Source organism: Pan paniscus, chromosome 13 (genome assembly GCF_029289425.2).
Source record: "Pan paniscus chromosome 13, NHGRI_mPanPan1-v2.0_pri, whole genome shotgun sequence".
In the NCBI taxonomy this organism is placed as follows: domain Eukaryota; kingdom Metazoa; phylum Chordata; class Mammalia; order Primates; family Hominidae; genus Pan; species Pan paniscus.
This window is the reverse complement of record NC_073262.2, coordinates 135,155,901-135,175,245: the sequence shown is the minus strand read 5'-3', so window position 1 is coordinate 135,175,245 and position 19,345 is coordinate 135,155,901. Positions and strand designations below refer to the sequence as shown.

General features: G+C 44.7%; 1 protein-coding gene across 6 annotated transcripts in view; it reads right to left on the bottom strand.

The window, feature by feature from the left end:
* The window catches only part of EIF4E2 (eukaryotic translation initiation factor 4E family member 2), a 32,918-nt gene extending 13,602 nt beyond the window's left edge, over nt 1-19,316 (bottom strand). For 2 of the 6 annotated variants that reach the window (XM_008965741.6, XM_008965740.6), the window contains exons 1-6: nt 19,163-19,295; nt 13,049-13,163; nt 11,565-11,699; nt 5,630-5,734; nt 3,124-3,276; nt 2,891-3,027 (exon numbers count right to left, since the gene is read on the bottom strand). In XM_008965741.6, the coding sequence (XP_008963989.1) occupies nt 2,891-3,027; nt 3,124-3,276; nt 5,630-5,734; nt 11,565-11,699; nt 13,049-13,163; nt 19,163-19,182 (665 nt within the window). In that variant the 5' untranslated portion in view covers nt 19,183-19,295. Of the gene's footprint in view, nt 1-900; nt 1,167-2,890; nt 3,028-3,123; nt 3,277-5,629; nt 5,735-11,564; nt 11,700-13,048; nt 13,164-19,162 lie in introns of those variants that run through there. The other 4 variants (XM_008965743.6, XM_024927888.5, XM_003813144.7 and 1 more) reach the window with 3 other exon arrangements.
* Between the last annotated feature and the right edge of the window lie 29 nt (nt 19,317-19,345).

The following is a 19,345-nucleotide window of genomic DNA, read 5'->3' as shown; positions in this document are numbered from 1 at the left end:
AGTCCACAGACACTTTCACAGATCCTCTCAGGCAGACTGACCCAGTGTTTGCAAAAAAATGATTGTTTATTATGTTTTTGGTGGTAGCTCCTAAGAAAACCTAAAGTAGCATGAGGCTTGCTGAAACTCTACATGCAGGTTAGGGGCCTAAAGGCCAAGCTGCAGCACATACAAGCCAAAGCCACAAAGCACACAAGGGGTCCGTACGTGCTACGGTCAGATATCCTACAGAGCAAACTCACACGGGATGAAGACGTTTCCCCTACCCCAGATCCTGATGTGCAGTAACACCGGGCCCAGGAGAAAGGGAAGGGCTGTAACCCTGAGATCTTGCAAGCAGGGCTGACTCAAAGAGGAAGATGACCTGGCTCTAAAGGGAAAGCAGAAGGGAGAAGGCTGGAAAAGAGCTGTGGCTTGGGCAGCTTTGGCACCAGCGAGAAAACCCCATTAGCACAAAGCAAGGAAGCTATATACACACAGCCACACAGACAGAAGCAGGGATTTACCTCCAAGCAAGAGATTTCTTTGAAGTAAAGGCGAATGGAAGTCAGCGAAGCAAAGGCCAAGGATCCCCCTTTCCAACCTGAACAGACTTTCAAGCTGAATTCTATATCAGAAATCACTCTGTTCTGGTCATCGGCGTGACTAGATGGGAACTCAAATTTAAGTACCAGAAAATGGGGTCTTATTTTCTAAGCTAGATGTCACCTTATTATGTCAGGCCTCAGCAGTCCTGGAACAAAATACCACATGACACTACACAATGGGCTTATGGAAATGAGGCTGCATTCCCCGGATGGCCCTCCATGGAAAAGTCTGTGCCATCCCTTAATATGGTGACAGTCAGTCCGAAAGGCCACATCTTTGATGCACCATAAAGAGCAAGAGCATGAGACAAGCTAGTTTAGCACCATTTATTAAGTGATCTCAGCTGTTGTTGTAGCTGCTGCGTGTCAGCCTGTTCTTAAAACATAAAATGCTCTTCCAATTCCTCTTGTCCAGGACAGAAGGATCTTCCAGGTAGCACGCCAACAGAACAAGAGACTCCGATGACGCCAGCTTCAATGATGGTGCCATCCAGAGAGGGAGAGGGTCATGGCACATTCAACCGCGGCTTCCAGAGGTTTTGAAAAAGGAGCCTTTGGGGGCCCAGCCTGCCTGGCATTCTAGTGGAAGTGCAAAAGGTTGGCTCATTGGGAGAGGAAAGAGAGGGGGACGCAAGGGAAAGTAGCATCTGGGTCTCAAAGAGGGTTGGTCTTCTGGTCTCTACAGCTACAGGGCTGAAGTCCCAGAGGCAGACCTCTGGATAAAGCAGAGAGCAGCAGGCCAGTCTTTCTAGCAGACTAAGGCAAAAAGCCCACAGGCTCTCCTAAACTCTGTAAGGACGTGTACATATGTTTCTGTAAAAGTCACGAAGAACTGCCTTATGGTATTAGAAAGGGAGAAGAGCAGAGAAGGGGAGAATTGATGAAAAATACCTCTTTCCCTCTCCTATCCAGGTAAAAAGCTTATTTTGGGGGTAAGTGGGAGTAGGGGATATTCAGAAACCTTGAAAACAAGAATCCTAGAAACAGGTGTAGATCTCTCCAGCCTGGACTGAACGTGGCTAGAAGTCAGAAACTACTTCTATCCCAGAATAGAGAATAAGAAAAATGTGCCTAGAGTAAAACAATGCTAACACAGGACTGCTAAGGCAAGCAACCACGGCCATGGCTGGCTAATAACTGTTGGTGACTATGATGAGTCATGCCAGCCGTTTGATCATGGACCAACTCCCATAGCAGTGTTCCCACTTAAAAACTGGCACTTAGCTGGTTTAAGCCAACTCCACTCAACATTATCTATGAATGCATGGGAAAGAGATTCCCAAATGGTCTGTCTGCTGAACATAATTGCTGGGCTCACTACTAGCCTTCAATAATAACAACATGATGATATTCTTACTAATGATGATGATGATGATAGCAATACTACTACTTGGCCCCGTAAAAGCATTCTCCATCTGAAGACCCTCAGTTAAAGATTAAATCAGCCTCACAATAGCGTTCTTAGATAAAGTACTGTCTCCCACTTTACAGATGGAGAAACTGAAGCAAAGTTGCAAAGACACTTGTCAAAGGCACATATTGGTATGGGGCCATATGAGAGAACTAAACCTAAGAGTCCTAACTCTTAGCTGGCTAGCTCTCCCTCCAGCTTTGAGACAATCTGACAGCCACTCCCTACACTTTTTCACAATAGCTTACTTCTGACACTCAATCACTGAGGAGCAAGCCTAACAGTGATTCTCACTGTGGACAGAGAGCTCTATTTCCCTGAGTCCTAGGGAGATTGCAAAGCTTATTTTCCCTGTGGCCTTCATGCTTCCCTTTGATTCTGCTCTCTCACACACACACTATCCCCCTTCTTCTAAGAGTCAGCTCTATACACAAGGAAATGGAGTCATTCCTGATAAGTAGTCAGTATCCCAGGACAAAGAAAACAGACTGAAGCTAACAAGTTAAAAAGACATGCAGAAGTGGGGTGAGGGTGGGCAGGGTGAAATTATCTTAAAAAACAGCAAGAAAAAGAAAAGCACTTGTCTTTCATTTTAAGATAGTGGTTAGCATATGAAAGACAAGACAGCCTGTAGAAATTAAGCAAGCCCAGGTAGTACAACTGGGTTTCTGCAGATGGGCTCTCTCTGCTACAAAGCACCTGGTAGTATAGGTGGCAGGGAGCCTCACTGACAAAGAACTGCAGCAAGTAGCCAGAAGCCCTAGAGGGAAGGCCTGGTCTGTCCCTTCTCCACAAGTAAGTCTCCTGTCCGGCCATATTCCTCTGGGCCCAACTACAGATCTACTTATACTAAGCTTAGGGACACGTCCTCCCATAACCCCCCAACACGTACTTGATGCTGTCGGTGTGAGTTTTGTATTCCATAATGGTGTTGGGAGGTAGGTTAAGCACTCGCCGAAGTGTGTCCCGGATTCGGGCTGTGGTTGCTTGGTCACTGGCAGTCTTATTCCATATTGAAATAATGTCCTCCTACCAGAGGAACAGAAGAAATCATCAAAGCAAATCAGGGGCAGCGAGGAGAGCAAAGGCAACACAAGAAACCAGCCTGGCTCATGGGTGGCTTACCTGAAAGCGGACAGACACCACAGCCCCACAGATCTCCTCCCCAACCATGAACTGTTCCCCCAGCATGGCCAAAATGAGATTCTCCCAGCAACGGGAGGCCAAGCCCTTCCGCAGCCGAATAATCCACTTGCCACCATTTTTATTTGCATCATCCTGTAAAAAGACAGAAAGCACTGAAGTTAAAATATGGTTTCACAGCCTTTTTTTGTATGAAGGCAGTAAAAAGCCAAGAATCTCTTAAACACTAAGAAGTCATATCACTTTCCAATTATTCAACTCTATAGAAAAACTGATGGTAGGACTAGGGAGAGAAGAAATGGGGAAAAAAAGAAAAACAAGGCTGGGATCCTTGGCATAAGCCATTTATTAAAATGGCTAAACAGACCTTTTAAAAATAATCCCCTTTACTGGAAATACTTTAGGAATCAAAACGAAATGATGTCATATTTCAAGCACAGATCATCCCTTTACTTGCTAAAAGTACTGAATGTCTGCTGGGCGCAGTGGCTCACGCCTGTAATCCCAACACTTTGGAAGGCTGAGGTGGGCGAATCACGAGGTGAGGCGATCGAGACCATCCTGGCTGACACGGTGAAACCGCGTCTCTACTAAAAATACAAAAACAAAATTAGCTGGGCATGGTGATGGGCGCCTGTAGTCCCAGCTACTCGGGAGGCTGAGGCGGGAGAATGGCGTGAACTCGGGAGGCAGAGCTTGCAGGGAGCCGAGATCGTGCCACTGCACTCCAGCCTGGGTGACAGAGCGAGACTCCATCTCAAAAAAAGAAAAGAAAAAAAAAGACCCACTTCTTGACTGTTTCCAACTATCTTGTTCTTCCTTAACATAGTGTGCATAGCTGTTAACAGCAGCACTTATAATTACAGTATCATTGCTGTAATTAATATCCTTGGCTGTCTCTTCTACTGGACTGGATCTGAGTAGAGATTGGGGCTTCAGCCAGGCGCAGTGGCTCACTCCTGTAATCCCAGAACTTTGGGAGTCCGAGGCAGACAGATCACGAGGTCAAGGGTTCGAGACCAGCCTGGCCAATATGGTGAAACCCTGTCTCTACTAAAAATACAATAATTAGCCGGGTGTGGTGGCATGTGCCTGTAGTCCCAGCTACCCAGGAGGCAGAGACAGGAGAATCGCTTGAACCCAAGAGGCAGAAGTGGCAGTGAGCCGATATCGCACCACTGCACTCCAGACTGGGTGACAGCGGGAGACTCCATCGCAAAAAAGAAAAAAAAAAAAACTAGATTGGGGCTTCATGTCTGTGTACTTGGTATGTAGTGACAGTCAGTACAATCTTGGCTCAGTGCACAATCTTGGCTCAGTGCAACCTCCACCTCCTGGGTTCAAGTGATTCTCCTGTCTCAGCCTCCCAAGTAGCTGGGATTACAGGTGTGTGCCACCACACCTGGCTAATTTTTATATTTTTAGTAGAGACGGGGTTTCACCATGTTGGCCAGGCTGGCCTCAAACTCCTGACCTCAGGTGATCTGTCCACCTCGACCTCCCAAAGTGCTGGGATCTTAAGGTCAACAGGAGTGAGTCAGGAAAAGCAGCTGAAGGGCACTGTGGGCACTGGGAAGAACATGTCTGTGCATAAACTGACAGGAGGGTCCACCTGCAGGGAAGGGAAGATTTAGAGATGATGGGAGATGAGGCTTGAAAGGTAAATGAGGTGCAGGATCATGTGAGCAATGAGGAGCTGTGTAAGATGGGTGGCATGGATGTGACCACATTTGTCTTCTCGAAAAATGCCATGGCATCAGAATAGAAGATGCACTACACCAGGGCGCAGCCGAATACTGGCTCTGCAAACAGTTCTAGGTCTCCAGTTCCTGCCTTTAAACTTATTTTCTTACCCACTTTAATCATATGTGTACTATGTAAAAATATTACACACACGCACAAACAAGTTCTATAAGGATAAAGGTAACTGAAAACAAAAATCCTTTAATGTTCTAATACCATTTTAGTCATAAAACAGTCTTTAAAAAACACCCAGCACGAACCCACACAGACAAAAAAATGGCATCAGTGCATTTCTCTAGAGGCTCGGGTTCCAAGGATATACTGGAGAGTGATGCAGTTTTGAGAGACCTTAAAACACTTTTAACCAGCTGGGCACGGTGGCTCACGCCTGTAATCCCAGCACTTTGGGAGTCCAAGGCGGGCGGATCACGAGGTCAGGAGATCGAGACCATCCTGGCTAACACGGTGAAACTCCGTCTCTACTAAAAAACACAAAAAATTAGCCGGGCGCAGTGGTGGGCGCCTGTAGTCCCAGCTACTAGGGAGGCTGAGGCAAGAGAATGGCGTGAACCCGGGAGGCGGAGCTTGCAGTGAGCCGAGATCGCACCACTGCGCTCAGCCTGGGTGACAGAGCGACACTCCGTCTCAAATAAAATAAAATACTTTTAACCTTGGCAGGGCTAAGAGACAAAACAAAAAAACCCAAACTTGCTCAAAAAAGCAGTCAGAAGCCATTAGTCCTTACCTCCCACATGGGTTTAATTCCTTCTTTGAAGAGATGGAAGTCACTGTGGCCTGTCAGGTCCCCAGGACGTACCATGTGGCTATAAAACCTCCAGAACTGCTCCACCTGCAGAGAGAAGACCCCAGAGTAAAAAAGATGTGTCTTTTACTTTTCTTTGAATGCATCCCAAGGTTGAGATTTAGTTAAGAACATAAGCATGGAAGACACTATACTACAGGCTGTCCTTTTCAGAGGACTCATTTTCATGTGTGGCGTTGTGAGGGAAGACATATTAGAGGAAAAACATACCATCTAGTTTGACAAAATAAAAAATGTAACATTGGCAATTCAAGAATAAAATCTTTGGTGAGAAATGCAAGCCTCAGCCAGGAGCTTTAGTTGGTGAAACCATGTTAATACGCACTCTCCCACTCAAGCTGCAGGGTAGTCATCACGTGCAGTAAGAGGACCAGGTTTTTGCACAATGGAAACTCTTTAGCCTTGAGGTATGTAAGTGTCACACAGCCTCAGCCTGAATGCATTTTTTAGAACCAAATCACTTACCGATGAAAGATTGTTTAACTGGCAAATATAGCATTTGCTGAATGAAATACCTCTTAGACCTGTTTAGTTACTAAGCATAAGTGATAGAATCAACCACATGTAAATACCTCTTAGACCTGTTTAGTTACTAAGCATAAGTGATAGAATCAACCACATGTACCACACATACCACTCCACATCATGGTGCTGTTGCTAAGTCCAGGCCAATCCAAAATCATACAGGACTTAGCTTCTCATAGCTAGGGTTTAAGGCCCTCTTCTTAGCTAGAAAAATTATGTTTCTCCTTGCCACTCCTTCACAATCCCGTGAGAAAACTAGATTTATATTTTTCCATCAAGTATATGCTTATTTGTATTCATCACAGTAGTCCCGTTTTTCTCATTAGTGTCACCCCCCCCCTTAAAAAAAAAGAAAAAAAAAAAAGACAGGGTCTACGCAGCAGTATGATCATAGCTCATCACAGCCTCTAACTCCTGGTGTCAAGGGATCCTCCCATCTCAGCCTCCCAAGTAGCTGGGACTACAGGTTCACTAGTGTCTTGATAGGAAAGATTATTTCCTTATTCACAGAGGATACGTAGTAAGTACTGGCCAGTGAAGAGGCATACTTTAGGAGGAAAGAGAAAACACGGAACATTCCAATGAGAAATAGCTGGTATCTGCCAAACTGCTGAGCAGGCTCTAAATCAACATACAGCAAGATACCACAACTATGGAGCTGACAATGGGTATTGAGTAGACAAAGATTCAGGTCATACTTCTAGATATGGGGAGCACCTAAGGAGAAATCAGCCTTACACTGCGTGAAATGGCTGTCCCTTTAGTTCCTCTCTAGCACAAGCACACGTGATGCATCTTACATGGTAAAAAGAAGTCAGAACTAATGCCATCTATAGGGCTTCAAGGCAGTGCTTTATACTCAGCAACTGCTAAGCTTAGCTGCATGTAGTGACTCGGAATAGTAAATGGTCATTATGAATACAATCGGCAATAATGTAAACCTTTATCCACCCTAACATAGTTGAATAAAACCACATATACCCACTAGAACCAAGTACACCCACTAGTGGCTCATTGTGAATAAGGAACTGAAAGGGGCTTGGTGAGGACAAAGTATGTCAACCATCTCCAGTTCCCCAGTCAATAATCACTTTAACAGTTTGGTCTCCCCAATCTTACAACTACACTGCACAATCTTTTTTTGTTTGTTTTTTTGAGATGGAGTTTCGCTCTTTTTGTCCAGGCTGGAGTGCAATGGTGCAGCCTGCCTCAGCTCACTGCAACCTCTGCCTTCTGGGTTCAAGCGATTCTCCTGCCTCAGCCTCCCGAGTAGCTGGGACTACAGGCACACACCACCACGCCTGGCTAATTTTTGTATTTTTAGTAGATGGGGTTTCACCATTCACCATGTTAGCCAGGCTGGTCTCGAACTCCTGACCTCAGGTGATCCACCTGCCTCGGCCTTCCAAAGTGTTGTGATTACAGGCGTGAGCCACCGCGCCCAGCCCCACTGCACAATCTTATATGCAAACCATAAGAGAGATGAAGTTAAACAGCTCGAGACTATCATTCATTCATTCATCATTTGAGATGGGGTCTTGCTCTGTTACCCAGGCTGGAGTGCAGCAGTGTGATCATGGCTCACTGCAGCCTCGACTTCCCAGGCTCAAGCAATCCTCCTGCCTCAGTCTCCTGAGTAGCTGGGACCACAAGTGGGCACCACCATGCCCAGCTATTTTTTAACTTTTTTTTGTAGAGATGAAGTCTAACACTGTTGCCAGGCTGGTCTTGAAGTCCTGGATTCAAGTGATCCTCCCTCCTTGGCCTCCCTGAGTGCTGGGACTACAGGCATTAGCTACTGTGCCTGGCCTGAGAAATATTATTAAACTTTAAAAGATTTGACAGTTCTAATTGAAACCAAAAAAAAATAAGCATTCACAGACTCAGAATATGAGGTGCCGAAAGGACCTCAGAAATCATGTCAACAACTTGTTTTATAGTTGAGAAAGGTTTCAGGACTGAGTTGCTCTAACCAAGAGGGTCAAGCATCAGAATAGGTGAGCTCTGATTACCAAGTCTAGTGCTCTTTCCATTTCAAGATGATGCCTTCCTAGTCACTCTGACTTCAAGAACTTTTAAATGTTGTTAATGATTAGGCTAAGAATCACTGGGAAACACTGCTTTCAATTTGATAAAAGGATTCATAATGTAATTATTTATCTGTGATGCATTTAATATTGTGAGCCATTTCCTAGTGACCTGAATTACACGACAGACTTTATTTCTATTTTTCAGGTCCAGACCTACAAAGTCAAAATGACAGACTTTAAATACTGTCACACATCCAGTGAGCATGGATGAAGCCTTAACCCAAGATAGTCCTGATGATAAACCACTCCTTAACATATACACTGAAACAAAAGAAAAACCCTCCTCGTACAATTTGGGTAAATTCTTATATGCTTTTTTTTTCACAAGAGGGAAATAAGAATGCAAGAAGTATGCATAATTACTCCAAAAAAATCTTTTTTTGAGATAAGATCTCACTATGTTGCCCAGGCTGGTTTTGAACTCCTGGCTTCAAGCGATCCTCCCACCTTGGCCTCCCGAAGTGCTGGGATTACAGGCATGAGCTACCAGGCCTGGCCAAATTCTTTAAAATCAATCTTAAACCCATCTCTTCCAAGGCAGTATTCCCCAAACTGGAATCAATTCCTTCTTTCCTCCAAACTCCAAGAGCACTCTAAATGCCTTTCCCATAGTATCACTTATTGTCTTCCCTGTATTAGAAATTCCTGGGCACATCTTATTTCCCCAAGGACAGGATCTGTGCCTTCATTCCTTTTAGAAGCCTACTAGGCCTTGAATTCATTCAACAAGCATTTATTGAACCAAATATGAACAAGTGCACAAGGTAGTTTATTATTACAAAACCCCTAAGTTTGCTGATTCTAAGATAGCACTGGCGAACTAAACAAGATCTTTGTTTTAGGCTGAAATTTTATCAGCTCAGCATAGTAATGATGTTGATTTCATATTCAGCAGATTATAACTGAGTTGTAAGAGTATTCTAGATACAAGTATTAGATATGATTTGCAATATTTTCTCCCATTTTGTAGGCTATCTTTTCACTTTCTTGATAGCGTCCTTTGAAGCAGAAAAGTTTTGAATTTTGATGATATCCTATACAGATGGGGTCTCACTATGTTGCCCAGGCTGGTCTCAAACTCTTGAGATCAAGTCATCCTCCTGCCTTGGCCTCCCAAAGTACAAGGATTACAGGCGTGAGCCACCACACCCAGCCAAGTATTTAACCTTTTGCTGCTTGTGCGTTTAGCGTGTTACTTAAGAAGGCTTTGCCTAACCTAAGGTCATTAGGATTTACTAATATTTTCTTCTAAGAATTTTATAATTTTAGCTCTTACATTTAGGTCTATGATCCATTTTTAGTTACTTTTTGTGTATGGTGTCAGGAAGGAATGCAAATTCATTCTTCTGCACCTGGAAATCCAGTTGTCTCAGCAATGTTTGTTGAAAAGACGATTCTTTCCCCAGTTATTGTCTTGGTACCTTACATTACTGGTTTATTATAAACAAAGGATACGATGAAGAGATGTGTAGGGCAAGGTATGGGGGAAGGTATGGAGGAAGGTTCAGGGAGCTTCTATGTCCCCTCTAGGCGCACCACCCTCCAGGCACCTCCATGTGTTCAGCTATCTGGAAGCTTCTGTACCTGAGTTTCAATTATACTGGCTCCTCGACTTAATCCAGTGAATTATGACTGACTCGAGAATTTAAAAATTTTTTTAGACAGGATCTATCTCTGTTGCCCAGGCTAGAGTGCAGTGGCACAAAAATGGCTCACTGTAGTCTTAACCTCCTAGGCTCAACTGATCCTCCTGCCTCAGCCTCCTGAGTAGTTGGGACCACAGGTACATGCCAACATGGCCAGCCTTTTTTTTTTTTTTTTTTTTAATGCTCCCGTTTTCTCCAAGCCAGCTAATTTTAAACTTTTTTTGTAGAGGCAGGGTCTCATCACGTTGCCTAGGCTGGTCTCAAACTCCTGGGCTCAAACAATCTTCCCACCTCAGCCTCCCCAAGTGGTGGGATTACAGGCATGAGCCACCGTGCCCCACCATAACTTGAGACTTTAGATCAGACACTTAACCCAAGTTTTACTTTCCTCATTTGTAAAACATGGATAATATCACTGACCTCATAGGGCTATCATAATGTTGGAAGGAAATTATACAAATAAAGTATGTATTATATGTCCTTCCTCCTTAGCAGTTTGTTGTAGTATTTCCTACTGGAGTATTCTTTTCTAGTTTCTGCATTTTAAACAGGACTAATACTTCACCAATTTCAAGAAAATGACAAACCCCACATTTGATTCTGCCCAGAGATTGAATGTACAGCACACACTGGGTACATAATAACCTTTGTTCAACTAGAGTGGTGTTAGTTGCAGATGGATCCTTGGGGTACACAAACCAAGTCACCTGGGAGAGAGATGAGACAGTCTGGGCTCTTTGACTGCCAGTACCCACAAAAGCAATTATTAGAGATTTCATTTTCTTTCTGAACACAGGAAAAAGATATTTTATGCATAATCATTAACATAGCCAAAACCCTAATGGGAGGTTCTTAAATGCAAAACTTTCAAAATTTTTCACTTTACTGTCAAACTTCATGAAGATAGACACCATGTATTATAAACTTCTGTATCCATGACACTTTGAACTTAGTAAGGCCTCCATAAATATATACTTAAAAAAAAAAAAAAAAAAACAAGCAAACAAAACAAACCAAAAAAAAAAAACAGGGCCAGGTGCAGCGGCTCACTCCTGTAATCCAGCATTTTGGGAGGCCAAGGTGGGTGGATTACCTAAGGTCAGGAGTTCCAGACCAGCCTGGCCAACATGGTAGAACCCCGTTTCTACTAAAAATACAAAAATTAGCTGGGCGTGGTGGCACATGCCTGTAATCTCAGCTACTTGGGAGGCTGAGGCAGAAGAATTGCTTGAACCCAGGAAGCGGAGGTTGCAATGAGCTGAGATGATACCACTGCATTCCAGCCTGGGAGACAGAGCAAGAGACTCTGTCTCAATTAAAAAAATAAAAATAAAAATAAAAAAACCCAAATCTGTTCTTTTGTATTATGCCCTTCTGATCAACTCTACAATTCTCATATTTGTTGATACCTACATGCTAACCATGGATATCTAGTGAGAAACCTAAGAATGAACAAATCTGACTCCGGAGACTCAGGTCAGTCAATTAAGAAAACCAGAATCTTAAATAGGTTACTAGGAAAGTAAATAAACATCATATCAATACAGGCATGAACGAACTATCAAGGCACACTCCATTAATTCACCAAGAACTCACAGAGGCAAAGGTGCCAATCTGTTTGATATTCTGTTCATAGCTCTGTGAGCTCGTGGGACGGCCGGGGGTTCTCCTGGAGTACCAAAAAGTGTAGTTGTACTGCAGGGGATGCTCTGCCGGTCCAGGGACAACAGCCTGGGAAGTAAAGAAGGTGTGTTAGTCCTGGGCATTTGTCACGTGGTCTGAGACTGAGAGAACATTTTGCAGTGTCAATCCTTACCACCTCCACAATTAAAAAAGGATATACAACCTCAACTATCTGCAATGTGCCAAAGATTCTGCTTACACAGTACATTTCCTCAGTGGTTAACTGATTCTAAATTCCTGAAACACTTTACCTGTGTTCTTATGGCCTTTGTAACTTTCTCCCTCATATAATAGGTATTCATGTTTGTATCTTATCTCAGCATATGCCCAGTCCAAGCACTGCCTCCTCTATGAGATTCATCACTGTCAAGTTACTTAACCTGTTTGTGCCTCATCTTCTTACCTGCAAAATGAGGAAAATTGTAACAACCATCTCACAATACTGCTGAGAGGATCAAATCAATCAGTGGATATACAATGCTGAGCACAGTGCCTGGCACAGAGTACGTGCACAACAGACGTCAGTATTATTATTGGTACTATTAAACGTAAGCCCCTTCCACAGTCTCATTCACCTTTGTGTCCTCTTAGCATCTAGCATAAAATGGCTTGCCCTTGGAGGGTTACTCAATATTGTAGAATAAATGAATTAGTGATTGCTTTGATATTTCTTTGTTTGTTTTTTTGAAACGGAGTCTCACTCTGTTGCCAGGCTGGAGTGCAGTGGCGCGACCTCGGCTCACTGCAACCTCTGCCTCCTGGGTTCAAGTGATTCTCCTGCCTCAGCCTCCCCAGTAGCTGGGACTTCAGGCACGCGCCACAGCATCCAGCTAATTTTTGTATTTTTAGTAGAGATGGGGTTTTACCATGTTGGCCAGGATGGTCTCGATCTCTTGACCTAGTGATCTACCCATCTTGGCCTTCCAAAGTGCTAGGATACAGGCATGAGCCATGGCACCCAGCCTGCTTTGATATTTCAAGGAAAAAATTGATCTCTCTTTCTCTCTCATTCCCTAAGTTTTCCCTTTTCCAAGTCACTTTCACCTTAGACTATTGCTGACTAAACTGTCTACAATTTCAAGGGGTATGTAGGATTTGAAACACTCAGCAGTGGCTTATGAAGCAGCTAACAGCCTTGTTAAGCTCCAGGACTAATCTCCATCTCAGGCTAGGAGAACGTTGAAAGCAAGGCAGCATCTCAAGATTCTGTGGCAAGAGAAAAGTTCTAGGTCTGAAAATGAACATCCATGATTGCACAATGTTTTTCTGAGAACAAAGTCAGATATTCCAACACAGGATGCCATCAAGTTAATCTGGTATCTTCCAGATAAACAGATTCCACAAGATAATAAAGCCTCAAGTTCAAAGGCAACTACATCTGTGCAGCCAACACTCACCTTTCTCTTGCTACTGCTCTGATTCTTGTCTCGTTCCGTTTTTTCCTTCTCACCATCTTTCTGTGTGCTGTTTTCTTCATTCTGATCATGGTCCCCACTGTCATCATCTTTCAAACTGAATGGAAAGGCAACACAATACAATTCTGTGACGAAGTCAATTCTTGCTTACCTAACAAAGCCACCAGGTCATACGAACTACTATGTAACCAACCCAAAGTCACTCAAATTCAGGCCCTGAGATGTGAGAAGGGCAAAATAACACAGACAGGCAAATTAGGATTAAACAAAAACGAAACACCCATCAGCTAACTTGTGAACTCCACAAAGCACTGTCTTTCAGTTTTCTAAAAAGCCACACAAAGAACCAGTTAAAGGGAATGTTTAAGGTATACAGTTTAAGGGATTGTTTTCCCTGCCAAAAATGGAGTAAAAAATGAGAAGAGGCCGGGCGCGGTGGCTCACGCCTGTAATCCCAGCACTTTGGGAGGCCGAGGCGGGCGGATCACGAGGTCAGGAGATCGAGACCATCCTAGCTAACACGGTGAAACCCCGTCTCTACTAAAAATAGAAAAAATTAGCCGGGCGTGGTGGCGGGCGCCTGTAGTCCCAGCTACTCGGGAGGCTGAGGCAGGAGAATGGCGTGAACCCAGGAGGCGGAGCTTGCAGTGAGCTGAGATCGGGCCACTGCACTCCAGCCTGGGCGAAAGAGCAAGACTCCGTCTCAAAAGAAAAAAAAAAAAAAAAAAAAAAATGAGAAGAGTCTCTAATGCTTTGGCATTTCAAATGAAGGTTAAAAACGTACTATCTGCTTTGCCACTTCTCCTTACCACCTCTTCTACACTCACTGTCACTACTTTAGTTTAGGCCCTCTTCTCCTGACACGTCAATCATATAATAAATTCTTCAGTGGTCTTCCTGACACAAATCTCTCACTCTCTATCCATCCTTTCACTAGCATTATCTTTTTAAGTGCAAATCTGACATTTAACTTGCATGCTTTAAACTTTCAACTGTCCCTCGCTTTTTGATGCCCTACCCTCTAAGATAAAGTATAGCAAAATGTAAGATCCTCTAGAATCTGACTCCTGCCAGCCAGGATCTTCCTCCTCTAGCAATCTATGTTGCCGTATCGGTGCCATTTGCAAACACCACCCCTTCGGTCTGTCACACCATTCCTCCCATGTCTGCTTTCCCTACTAGAGAGAGAGTTCCCTTAGAGCAGTGTCTTATTTCATCTCGGTATCTCCAGCACCCAGGGCAAGATGTTGCCTTAACATGCGGCACTAGAAGATGCTGAATAAATGGTAAACCAAAAGGAAAAATAAATGACTGAAAGAAAGAACAAATGTGTTCTTGCTTCATAAGCACAGAGTCAAATGAACTTTAGGGATTACCCTTTCATGAGCAGTGAAACTACCCCAAGGCTTTCAGGTACACCTAAAATCACCGGATCCAGACAAAAAGATAAATGGAAGGTGAGTTTGCAAAGACAATAAGAAAGCCATTTATTCTAGGGCTGGACCATTAATTCATCACAGATCTTCTCTCCAATCATCTTTCTCGCCCCAATAACTATATGTGTGGTCAAACGAAATTAGGCAGTTCTCAAGAATGGTACTAGAAATGCTCCAGTTATAATTCAGATATTACCCTATGCTGACACATAAACATGTTGCAGGGTACTTTGTATTTGTGGTCTGGTTTTTTTTGCCCACGAATCCCCAGTGCCTAGTACATTAAAAGTATCCAATAAATATTAGAATGAATGAGCTAGTCACATGTTGGGGTGCCTGCTCTGCCCATTTCACAGCCCTAGCTGTAGGATATACCCAGGAGGTTATGCCCTGTGCCATGAACCTTCCCATCCCTACCCTGGTCAAGACACAACTAGGAAGTGCACCTGACCAAAGGGTAGTCCAGCCTGGGCAATAACCTATGCCCCAGAGCCTTGCTCAAAAATATGAGCAGATTCCTCCCCTCAGCATTTCATCCAGGAGATGAAAGATCATAGACTCAGGAGCTGGGGCAGCCATATGGGCCCCATGCAAGAAAAGCCCTGAGAGAATTAAGACAATGAGCAAAAGCAGAGAAAGCCAGTATGAGATAAGAGAATGGAGCAGATGAGCAGAGAAAATGGAGGGGAGTTTCATTTTGTTGCTAATGCTACCATCTCTCTGGTTTTATTCAGCCTCCCTGGACTTCCAGGAGACCATCATCTGTACTTATGATATTCCCTTCCCCTTTATTAAACTTCCCCTTTATTAAACATTTGGTTTCCTTTTCAAAAGGAGCCTGTCTAGCACACAAGATCTACAGATTAAAAATTACCAACATCTACCAAGCATCTATGGTGTGTATGAGCTACCAGAGTGCTTGTCCCCAAGAACCTAGCTGAGGAGAAAAGGTACACAGATATACCCACGCCTCAGCATGGTGCAAAGGCCCCTGCTCTGCTCACATGTCCCAATATCATCTCCTTCCTGGTCCCAACAAACTCTTTTCACTCCAGTTGTATCACCCTAATTTTGGTGCCCCCATTTTATCCTTCTGTTATGCTCACCATGTGGTCTCTCCTCAAGAAGTCCTTCTTTGCCTAGTTAACTTGTCCTACAGGACTCAGATTGAGGGCCACTTTCTCTTGGAAACATTTCCTAACCTCTTCCAACCTAGGCTGAGTTGGGGTCTCCTCTTCTGAACTTGCCCATATAAATGTTTGTACTTGTTCCAGCTATACTCTCATGGCCAGTTCTGTCTCCTGATCAAAAACATCTCAAAGGTTCTTCTGCTTAGGCCCAGGACAACTCTCTTCTTTAGGGCACACCCCTGGGATGCAAACCCTTTTCCTCTCTTCTTAGCTTCCAACTCCCACTATAGCCTCTGGGGTCCCTTGCATTTAGATCTTGGTTGAAGAGGGGTACAGTCATCCCAGCATCTTGTTTTTGCTAGACCCAAGAAAAGTATATACCTTCCTTTCTTTTTAGTGGTTTTGCTGCTGATCACTACCAGGAAACAAAAATAATTGTCAGAGAAGAAACCATGCTCCTGTGATCCCTGGACCACTTAGGGCTCCTTTCTAAGACAGTAAATGGGAACCCTAATGGACCTATATCTGGTGCTTTTATTACCTGAGAGTGGAACTAACCAACCACTCTGCCCTCTAAGCCTACATTTAAGGCAAATCTTACAAGCTACTCTTCCCAGCTTCAAGCTGGATTTGAGTCAAGATACAACTCAGACTGAAAAATCAGTGCTCCCTAAACTCAGGCAGTTAGCAACTCTGAGACTGTCCAGACTGAGAGGCACTTTAGTTAGCTTGCTAAGCTTCTGCCCACGTATTTCCTCACCCTCTGAACTAGACCAATACCTTGTGGGCAGGACCTTGGTTCAATTCATCTTTATACCCTCACCATCAGACAGTGGCATAAAAAAAATCTCCGTTTAATGAATGGGTCTATAGAATCAAAGCAATGAGTGCCAAATAAGTGGTTTAGACAATAGTTAGGAATGGGCCCAAAGTTAACGATATAGAATAAAAAGCAAATGATGTAGAATACGGACAAAATCAAGTACAGTTGTGTAGATCTGAAAACTATGTTTAAGTCAGGGCTGCAGTTTTTGTGAAAGCATCTTACGGTTTTACGTATCAATAGGATCAATGGCAATGAGATCTAAGGACTTGATAGGTCTACCCCTTCTCCACAAAAGCAATTACAATCAAAGGTTTCATTCAGAGAAGTTGAGTCCATACAGTAACGGAGATTAGAGCTAATCTTTAATATGAGCCCATTAGATTATATACTACTGTACTCAGCTCCAGCCACTGGACATCTGGAAGGATTCTGGCAAACTGGAACATGTCCTTAAGAGCAATGTGGTAAAAAGTGCAGATTACTAGAGAGAGCAATGTGGTCAAGACTCCAAATATGCAGCAATGGCCTAAACACCGCAGAATTTCTGAATGAAAAACAACATAAAAAAATAAAACTAGGGGCAGGAGTGCTGTTTTCAATTGCTAATTTCAAATGAAAGAAAGCTTGTTTTTTCTTTTTTCCCCTGCAATGCTAGAGGGCAGATGTTAAAAGATTCTGGCTCAATACAATAGTTAATAATTCAAAGTAATTAAAATGACCCAGGTTCTTCAATCGTAGAAGAGGTAAGAAAAAAAAAAAGAGGGCAAGTTTAATTTTTCTCAAGAGGTGCTTGAACCAAGGTTACACAACAAACCAGGGATAGCCCTTCCTTTGTGTTGGACATTACTTAACCTCAGAGTCTCACTTTACTCATCTGTAAAAGGAGACAACAAGATCCCCTTCACAGAATTGTTAGAGTAGAAATAACATATGAGGCTGGGGGTGGTGGCTCATGCCTGTAATCCCAGCACTTTAGGAGGCAAGGTGGGTGGATCTCTTGAGCCCGAGTTCGAGATCAGCCTGGGCAACATGGCGAAACCCCGTCTCTACAAAAAATACAAAAAAATTAGCAAGGTAGGGTGGCACATGCCTGTAGTCCGGCTACTCTGGAGGCTGAGATGGGAGGATTGCTGGTGCCCGGGAGGTTGAGTGGGCAGTGAGCTGTGATGACACCACTGCACTCCAGCCAGGGTGACACAGCGAGACCCTGTCTCAAAAAAAAAAATATATATATATATGAAAAATACCTAGCAAGATCCCTGTGGAAGTCCATTATTACCATTCTTACTGCAGACTCCCAAATGATTTGGGTAGGCTTGAGCTAGATGACCCATAAGATGTCTTCTTAGGATGACATTTGATTTGTTCCAATCAGTGGAGGAAGGGGTATAAGGGTTCCAGAAAGCTCCACTGAGGCAGGATTTGGATCTGGAGCTATTTGTTGCAGGGTTTACAACAGAGATGAAATGGGGCGGCAGCGGGGGAGAGGTTCGTAGAGGGACAGGCTCAGTTAAACAGCAGGATAGAGAAGAGGTCGGGCAAAGACTTTCTCAAGTAGCAGAGACCTCTCAGCAACCAGAAAACACTCCTGAGGACCTACCTGCCTGGAGTGTTGGAAATCCAGTATTCCCTGAATTTGCACAGTACTCTCCGTATTGGAAACACCCCAATTTCCCATCAAATGCACCAGGTCACAACCTAAACTAATAGTAATTCCACTTTACGTTTATATCCCAATAGTTAGCAATGTTCACAAGCATCTTTAAGCATTGCTGAGTGTGATTTGACCCTTATCACACCCCGGTGTGGCAGCAGGGTACTAGCCACTAATGTGGTTTGAGCAACAATGGCTTAGAGGCTGGGTAACTTTTCTACAGTCAAACAGATGGTAAGTGGTGAATCTGGGACTAGAAATCCAGGTTTTCGGATGAAGAGACAGTCGATTTACTAGACTACTAGAAGAGAGGAAGGAACATATTCTACCTCAAGATACAATCCTTGGAGGGGGATAAGTAAAAATACTTCTGCATTTTCTCTCTGTACCTCCAAACTGTTTGATGCTGAAACTAGAAACCGGAGCGGGCAGGAGAGGGCAACAAGTATACTTAGGTCTTGGCGAGTGTGTTGGAAGACGGGAACGGGAAGGGGAGGAGAAGGAAAGTAGGAAGAGTCTCAGGAAGATAATTCCTAAGCCAGCCTTCCACCGCGTCCAGGGCAGCAGCCACATTACCTCATTGCATCCTCCAAACTCTACGACAAAGGGTGTTACCGTCCCCACTCTGCAGATGAGAAAACTGAGGCTCAGAGGGGAGAGGGAGTGTGTGGGGAAAGCTGGATTCAGAGGCAGCGCTGCCAGACTGCGGAAACACCCAAACCGCCGAGGTCCCCACCCCTCCACGTCGCAGGCAATCCGCATCCACCAGGGCGGGGCGTCCGAAAATCTCCCCCTACCGGGCGGCACAGCCACCCCTCCCCCGGGCCCAGCTCTTCGCCCTCGGTTCGGACGGCCCTGGGGTCTCCGGGACTCCGGTATCCATTGCTCCCCAGCCCCCTCCTCCCCGCCAGCCCAGGCCAGGTCCGGCCGCAGCCGGATCCCAGCAGGGAAGCCGGTGCCGCAGGGTTTGCGCCGCCCCAGCCCCAGCGGGGGCGGGCGCGGGGGAACTGTTCGGGGAAGGGGCCCCGGGGGCGGCCACGAGCCACTCACGCGTCGAACTTGTTGTTCATCCTCTCGCCGCCGCTGTCGCCACTGCCTCAGGGGGTGACTTCCGCTCCACCGGGTCCCTCAGCCTTGGGCCCGGGTACTTCCGGTTTTGCGCGGGGCGCAGCGGAACGTCGGCGCGCAGGCCCGGTTTGGAAGCGGCTATCTCGGGACGCCAGCCCAGGGCGG